At 32.6% G+C, this 9,330-nt stretch overlaps 1 protein-coding gene across 1 annotated transcript; it reads right to left on the bottom strand.

Moving 5' to 3' along the window:
- Nucleotides 1-3,303: 3,303 nt before the first annotated feature.
- Nucleotides 3,304-3,819, bottom strand: LOC125821081 (uncharacterized). Its single transcript, XM_049500497.1, has one exon. The coding sequence runs from the start codon at nucleotides 3,817-3,819 to the stop codon at nucleotides 3,304-3,306; it is 516 nt and encodes a 171-aa protein (XP_049356454.1).
- Between the last annotated feature and the right edge of the window lie 5,511 nt (nucleotides 3,820-9,330).

Genomic DNA, 9,330 nt, shown 5'->3' with positions numbered 1-9,330 from the left:
GCTCTCTTTGAAACTATGAGAAATGTTTTAGCCTTGGCTGCTAATTTAAGTTGGACAGTTTACCAATTCAATGCTAAATCTGCCTTTTTAAATGGTGATTTGGAAGAGGAAGTTTATGTCTCACAACTTGAAGGTTTTGTAGTAAATGGCAAAGAAGATAAGGTCTACATGTTAAAAAAGGCACTCTATGGCTTAAAGAAAGCGCCACGGGCATGGTACTTCAAGATTGATTCATATTTCCATGAGAATGGTTTTGAAAGGAGTAACAATGAGCCTACTCTTTATGTAAAATGAGAAGGTAAAAATGATTTTTTGGTGGTATGTCTTTCCGTTAATGATATGATATATATGGGTTCGAATGAGTCTATGAGCACTGATTTTAAGGACTGCATGATGAAGAATTTTGAGATGTCTGATTTGGGCATGCTGCATTATTTTCTTGGTTTTGAGGTGAAACAGGGAATCGAAGACATATTTCTTTCACAAAGAAAATATGCGACAGATCTTTTGAAAAAGTTTACCATGGTAAATTGTAAAGTTGATGTTACGCCAATGAATATTAATGAGAAGTTGTGTTGTGATGATGGTTCTGAAATGGCAAATGCAACTTATTTTAGAAGTCTGGTTGGTGGTTTGAATTACTTGTCTCATACAAGACCAGATATTGCTTTCTCTGTTGGCGTTATATCGAGATTTATGCACAATCCAAGAAAGCTTCACCTTGGAGCTGCAAAGAGAGTACTAAGATATATCGCTGTGGAATTTGGTATTCTAAGGTAAAAAATTTCACATCAACTGGCTTTATTGATAGTGACTACGCAGGCAGCATTGATGATCGAAAGAGCACATCTGGTTTCTTGTTTAATCTTGGGTCTAGTGCAGTTTCATGGAGTTCAAAGAAGCAGGAAGTGGTTGTTTTATTAACTTCAGAGGCCGAATATATTGCAGCAACCTCTGCAGCTTGTCAAGCAGTTTGGTTAAGGAGACTTGTTGTAGATTTTAATCAGAAACCAACTGGTGCAACTGAGATTTTTTGTGACAATATATCTACTATTGCGATGACAAAGAAGCCAGCATTTCACAGCATAACAAAGCACATTGATATTCACGATCACTATATTAGAGGTCTTGTAACTACTGGAGAAATTACTTTGAAGTCTTGTGATACAAATGAGCAAGAAGCAAACATCTTCACGAAGTCACTTCCGCAAGCAAAGCACAAGTTCTACAGAGGTCAACTTGGAGTTTGTTGTTTTGAATCAAGGGGGAGTGTTGAAAAGTGATTCAAATACTTGACTAAGTCTTCAGGAGTTTGTTAGTTAGTTTCCTTTATCTAAGCATATTTAGATACTGTGGCAAAGTAATATCTAATTAGTAGTAAGTGGTTTAGTGGACCTAGATTTTAGCATTTTTTGTTTTACAGTAAGCCTATTTATAGGTAGACTTGTTGCTTCCATTATTAATCAGGAAAAAAAACATTGCAGTAGCTTTTACTTATATTTTTTGCCCTATATTTCTGTTCACTTTCTCATTTACTTCCCTTTTTCTTTCCAACAAGGTGAACTGCAATGACTAATGGTAATGCAGACACTTGGTTACTAGGATTCAAGTACAAAACAAGTTCAAATTAGCAAAATTGAGATGTGAGGACGATCGATGATAACAACAAATTCAAGTAAAAATGCAAAAAAGGTTCTATCAAAAGAATTATACAAACTGAGAAAGAATGTGCTTGTTATAAGACCTTTCAAGAACGATAGTACAAAATGTTTTGGAAAAACTGTGATCAAATAGCTCGAGTTATCACAAGACACTCAAAACTGTACAACCATGTCTAATTATCTGTTCTTTGTTTATTCTAATTCAATTCTTAGCTATTCAGGCATGACATTCAAGATTGTATAACCATGCATTGAGGCACAAGATATTTCATAGGGAGAGAACAGAAGAATTGAATTGTATAACCACTCATCTCTTATCGAATAACAGATTGTGCCAGAAATCTTTTCTTAACTCTTAATCCCAAGACAAAAGAGCAGATTAAGAAGACAAAATTTGGGTATCTGCAAAATCATCATATATTCATACTCCATATACAACAACTTATTGGTCCTAATTCTTAAATCGTTTACACAACTGTCAGCCAAACTTTTCTTGCTAATACAAGTACAGAAAAGCTAACAAAAATTAGAGAATCTAGATATTCCAATCACAAGTAGGAAAGAAAAAGTAAAGGCCTAATTCTTGAATAATGAATCTTAGAAAATAATTTGAAAATAAACCTTGATAATAAACTAGGATGTCGATATAACCCAATTCCATCACCAACACCCAATCCGCGATCCTTGATCAATTCAAGTAAAAATGCAGAAAACGTATGAACTAAAATAGAATGTGCTTTCTTTAAGACCTTTCAAGAACAAACAGCTTGAGTTGTCACAGGAATTAAGCTTTTTTTTCCCTTATTTAAGGTATGGACTCTACTGTTATGGATATATAGTTTTCTCTACTGACATTTCAAGAGTTGAAGTTGCCTTTCTTCTTCTATCCTTCTTCCGTTCTAGTTATTAGCTAGGATTTTCAGAAAGACTTGAGCAGCGAGCAACTTTGATTATGCAGAAAAATGGAAACAAAGACTTGAATGAATGTAGCATTGTTCTTGTGCTAATGCAAAAGCTTTCAGTCAGATGATTGAAAGATTTTAGACCCTAAATTGTTACAAAATTAGTTGTCTTAACTTAAAGATTTTAGACCCTAAATTGTTACAAAATTAGTTGTCTTAACTTAAAACATCTCTGTTCAATTTAGAAATCACATTCCTTTATACAAACATGTCCTAATACTTTGTACTCTTACTTTCTATAGATATCTTATTTACTGCACTCTATTGTACAAAATCCATCAACTTAAAGATTCAGCTCTAATGATTAAGGGGGTAATCTTGTATCAATGAGGGTATGCCAAAATGGGGTCCTTAATTAGGTCATGTTAGGTCCTTATTTCTAGGCATTTTTTGTGAGTATATCAACTTATTTCTCACATTAAGCTTATTTCTAGGTTGACAAAGAGCATCACAACTATCTAAACAATTATAAAAACTTCAAAGAACACTATAATAATAGCGAATGAAAACACAAGTGCAAAAAGGGAATTGCGCAGACTAAATTGGGAACGTCAAGAATTCCAATTTCATGATTATGTCTTCAGCTATTACAATTATATGAAAGAGTAATATAAACCAAAGACTATGATATTATGTTGTTTTTGGTCCTAAATTATTGGACCTTTCCACTAAGAGCCAACCTAAGAAAGCAATTTGAACACTAAACAGGAAAATCTAGGATCCCAATAAAGCCCAATTTCATCACCATCGCCCAATCCACGATCCTTGAACAATTCGATGCACCAAAGAGCAAAATCATCATTGTACACCTTCCTTAGCCAAACACTTCCACCTTCATACTTCTTAGAGACATTCCTCTCAGTTACATCCCACATATCAACACACACAATACAACTGTTCTCCAAAGTTTTGGCCATTTCCAAAGTCCAGTATCGAAGGATGTACTCAAACATCTCAAAAAATGGAATCATCAGCATTCCAACAACGATCTCGTCATGGGTAATCTTTTTCTTGATCTGCCATGGGTTTTGCAAAATGATTTTTGGGGCAGGGTACAAGTCCCTTATCTCCACTAGTTCTCGAGTCACTACGTGTGGAGTATTGTTAACTTTGCAAGCTTCTTCTTCAGCTTTTGATGGAAAAAAATTGTAAAAGAATGTCTTCTTCAAGGTAAGCAAAGGCCTTTGATCTGCCATCGCAGAAACCAAGGAAGGATACAATTTTTAAGAAAATAAAACACTGAAAAAGAGAGAGGCAGTAACACCTTATAAAGACACAAATTAGGTTTTCTATTCCAACTTTGAGCGGGAACCAGAGAAAATTATTACTATTTTTAAATTTTAAACTTATTTCAAAGAAGAGTTATAAAATAGGAAAAGTGTGTCATTTTGGCATTTAAATTCAGGATAATAATTCCAAGATTGTTATCTTATGTGAAGTGTGGACAGAACTATGAGTTTAGCTAATATCCATCGATGGTGTAGAATTTTTTACACGGAAAAGTAACTAAATGGGCAAATCCAACTTTTGGTACTAATTCTTGAATCATTTGCACAAGTATCAGCGAATCTTTTCTTGCAAATACAAGCACAGAAAAGCAGACAAAAAATTGAGAATCCACATATTCCAATCATAGGACTAGTTTGTTAATCAAGAACCTTAGAAAATTATTTGAAAATTGACTTTGATCAATTTCACGATGGATAGAGAATAGTCATCAGTACTCAACTTCCTAAATGGAATCCGCAACTTCCAAAAGTATGTTCTTCCTAGGTAATCTCTTTCCTGATTTGCCTCACGGTATTCGGATCGAATATCAGGGGAGGGCCTATCTCTATCAGCTTTTGAGTCTTTACTCTTGATGTGTTGTTAACTTTGCAGGCTTGTTCTTCAGTGCTTGATGGCATGAAATTGGTGAGAGTATATATTTGTGGGTCATTATTTTGATAAACGGCTATCTATGTCATTTTTTCTTATTTATTTGAGTTATTTAGCAAATAAATTACCATTAACATTTTGTTCTTATGTGAACTTTGCCCAAAATATAACCCTTAAGAAATTATCCTCCGGGATAATATTAGATTGGCTATAATGTTTGTTCATATATTTCTCAACTTTAGATACACCATAATATGCTATTGTCTGATGTTTGTAATAACTTACATAATTTTAGATTGTAGTCAGACATTTCTCATACGATTATCAGGTTGCTCAAAAGGGATCATTAGACTGTTTCCTGAAGGTACGTAAAACATGTAAGAGATTTTTTTTAAAAGGTCATTTATTAAAGAGAAAAGGCTCAAATATGTCATCGAACTTCAGAAAATTTCACAAGTTGTCCCCCAAATATAGTGGTCCTGATTTTTTGTCCCCCATAAGGAAGTCTTTTAAGGAATGTCATTCTATGTTAATGGGGTCCTGGGAAAGGCCTGACGCCAAGGGGTGTGATGTAAATAGCCTACCCTAGTGCAAACATTAGTGACTTCTTTCATTGGTCAAACTGGTGACATATAGGTCACACATAGATAACTTTATGTTGTTTCAAGGATCTCCTCCCGATATAGCAATATCTATGTAAATCTAGTAATAGATTCATATTAAATGAAATATTAAATAAACGTAAACATACTGATGAATAGACTCGTAATACAAAAACATTAAATAATATGAAAAACACATGACAATTAGACTTGTAACATGAAAACATTAAATAATGTGACAATACACGTAATAAAATCATATTATACTAAAAGTGGAAAGCCACAAAGTTACAAGCTGAAATATCATTTTACCCCTATTCTAATTCAAAATATTATGAAATATCGAACAAGTCAAATATTAATTATTAAAAATATTCCACATTCTTTTCACCTCCTAACTTAATTGCAAGCTAGAAAGTGAAAAATTGACCATATTCAATTTGTAAGTTACACAGTGACCAGTTAATAACATATGATTAATATGTAAAAAAAATTGAAAATGACTCTGGTTAATTTATTGATTAACTTTTGAATAAAATCATTTTACTGTAAGTTGAATTTTTCTTTTAACATAGTTCTTCCAATCATGAATTTAGTTTACCCTAATAATAAGAATGATATTTGTTAATAACATGCAAAACTTCTCACATTTCTGATGAATATATACAATTAATTAAAGAAAAATTAATAGTTATGTAACTTAATGAAATTCTATTAAATATTAAATAATTGCTAAATGTTGTCAAATATTTTGTTATCCAACCATTTAGTACTCCCTCCGTCCAACGATAGTTTCCACTATACTAAATATAGTTTTCCAACAATACTTGTCCAATTTAGAAAATCAAGAGATAATTTACCTTTTGCGTCTATTTTACTCTTTCTATTAAATATTATTTATCATCTAACGCATTTTTTAAAGCATTAAATTACATAGTGACCAGTTAATAATATATGATTAATATGTAAAAAAAAATGTCTATGACTATGGTTAATTTATTGGTTAACTTTTGAATAAAATCATTGTATTGCAAGTTGATTTTTTCCTTTAACATATTTCTTCCAATCATGTATTTAGTTTACCCTAATAATAAGAATGATATATGTTAATAACATGCAAAACTTCTCACATTTCTGATGAATATAGACAATTAATTAAAGAAAAACTAGTAGTTATTTAACTTAATGAAAATCTATTAAATATTTAATAATTGCTAAATATTGTCTAACATTTTGTTTTCCACCATTTAGTACTCCCTCCGTCCAACAATAGTTGTCCACTATACTAAAAATAGTTGTCCAACAATACTTGTCCAATTTAGAAAATCAAGATATAATTTACCCTTTGAGTCTATTTTACCCTTTCTATTAAATACTATTTATCATATAACACATTTTTCAAAGCATTAATTTTAATAAATTCAAAGGGTACAATAGTAATATTACCCTTATTATTTATTGTTTCTTAAGGGGTGTGTCAAGTTAATAGTAGACAACTTTTGTTGGACAGAGGAAGTGACAATTAACACTAATGATGAATTTATATTTAATTTTGCTCATTAAATATCTTATATAAATTAGGGAGAAGGCACAAGTACCCCCCTAGACTATGACAAAATTCCAGAGACACACTTTAACTAAACTAAGGTCCTATTTACCCCCTGAACTCATTTTATATATAATATTGTACACCTTTTGACTTATGTGGTACACCCCGTGACTCCACGCAGTTGAGGCGTGTGGGATATATTTGGATGCCACGGAAGCCAAAAAGGTGTACAAAATTACAAAAAAAATGAGTTCAGGGGGATAATAGGACCTTAGTTTAGTTAAGGTGTGTCTCTAGGATTTGGGTCATAGTCTAGGGAGGTACTTCTACCTTTTCCCTATAAATTATTATCAAGAGTATGTCATGCTTTCATCCTTGGATGACAAAAATTCAATAGGTATGTAACAATTTATCCTCATCTGTCGGTTCTACTTTTATTTTCTTTGTTCATTTTCTTCTCAAACCATTAACTAATATGGAGTTTTTTCATATTCTATGTAAATTTTATGAGATCACATTTCCTTGTTTGTTATGCGAAACCGAAAACGATAGAGTTTATTATAGTGCATTTTAATGAAGCAGTGAAATCAGACACGAAGTTGTGCTTCAAGTTTTTAGTTGAATCATGAATTAGTCAAATTCCACTTTGTTCTATATTACAATCTTTTATTTTCTGGTAATTATGTCATATCATGTAGTGTACCAAATTTATCATTTACAATATGTTTAGATTAAGTTTTTGGGATAAATGTGCAAAGTATGTTTCCAGAACTAGTAGACTCATAATATGAAAATATTAAATAGTGTGACAATACACATGACAAATAGACTCTTGCACCTACTATGAATTACCCTAGCGTTCCTTCAAAGTTGCTCAGGCATTCAGGCTTATTCAACCTATACATCTTCGTATTTTCTTCTTTAATTATTTTATTTTGCAATGAAAAAGAGGACCAACGGAGGTAAACAAAATATTGAAATGGAGTTTATTGAATTCAAAGAAGTGTGCGCTGCTACTTTCTCGCAAATGAAAAAGACCTTGTTATTTAACTGTAAAACACAGAGACAATGGACCAATTTCCTTGTTGTATTATTGCAAGAATAACAGTTATTTGTAGGTGTACAAGTAAAAATATGTAAGGAAATAAAATAAAATAAAAATCCCTAAATATCTCTACATATTCTCGACCTATGATAGTGCAATGTATAATATATGTAGACTTGTCTATGTGCATTCGCAACACTCCCCCTGAAGTTGGAGCATAGATATTAATCAAGTTCAACTTGTTAAAAAGATATTCCACATGATTTTTACTTAAAGCCTTCGTAAATATATCACCCAATTTCTGCCCAGTCTTCACATATAAAGTGAAAAATAAGTTCTCTTAAATCTTCTCATGGATAAAGTTACAGTCAACTTCAAATTGTTTTGTCTGTTCATGATACTTTGGACTTGAGGCAAGGTGCAGAGCAGCTTAATTATCACACAAAAGTTTTGCTGGAGAAGAAGGCTCAACCCAATCTCAATTAAAAGGTGATGTATCTATAATATTTCATAGGTGGATTGAGCCATAGCTCTATACTCGGATTTTGTACTAGATCGAGATACAACATTTTGTTTCTTACTCTTCAAGGATACCAAATTTCCACAAACAAATATACAAATAGCTAGTAGTAGATCTTCTATCATTCTTTATCCAGCCCAATCAACATCTACAAAACACTCAGCATGAGTATCCTCGTAATCACTATACAATATGCCAAGGCCATGAGCTCCTTTCAAATAGCACAAGATTTGTTTCAAGGCTGCCTAGTGTTTGACTGTTGGTACAAACATGAATTGATGGACAATACTGACTGCATAGGCAATATTTGGATGGGTCACAGTGAGATAGTTCAGTTTCCCAACTAACATTCTGTATTTTTCTGGATCATCAGATGGATCAGCACCATCCTTAGTAAGATGTACATTAGAATATATTGGTGTGCCACATGGTTTAACTCCCAACTTTCCAGTTTCTGCAATTAAGTGAAGTACATATTTTCTTTGGGACAAAAAAAACCCTTTCTTGCTTCTTGCTACTTCTACACCCAAAAAGTATTTCAACTTCCACAAGTCGTTGGTATAAACTTGGCATGAAAAAACTTCTTCAGAGTAGAAATTCATATACAATCATCTCCTATAATAACAATATCATCAACATAGACAACTAAAAGAATAATACAAGTAGTTGATTGTTCGTAGAATACTAAATGTTCACACTTGCATTTTTCAACACAAATTCTTGAATTACATTGCTAAATATTTCAAACCGAGCACAGGGACTCTGACCATATAAAGATTTCCTCATATGAAATACTTCTATGTACTCCGACTGATCAACAACTTCAAGTGGTTGTTACATATATATACCTCATCACGGAGATTACCGTGAATAAACACATTCTTGCTATCCAACTAATGTAAAGGCCAATCTTGAGAAGCAGTCAATGAAATAAACAAGTGGACAAAGGTGAGCTTGGCTACCGGAGAGAAAGTGTCGGAGTAATCCACCCCATAAGTCTGAGCATATTCTTTAGCAAGAAGTCTGGCTTTGAAGTCTCGCGAAAGAACCATTTGGATTAATTTTTACTCTAGTGCAAGCATAAGTGACTTCTTCCATGGCTCAAACCAGTGA

This window comes from Solanum verrucosum, unplaced genomic scaffold, assembly GCF_900185275.1.
Source record: "Solanum verrucosum unplaced genomic scaffold, falcon-dt-bn FXZP01000225.1, whole genome shotgun sequence".
NCBI lineage: Eukaryota > Viridiplantae > Streptophyta > Magnoliopsida > Solanales > Solanaceae > Solanum > Solanum verrucosum.
Note: the sequence above shows the minus strand (reverse complement) of the source record. Positions and strands in the feature narration are given on the sequence as shown.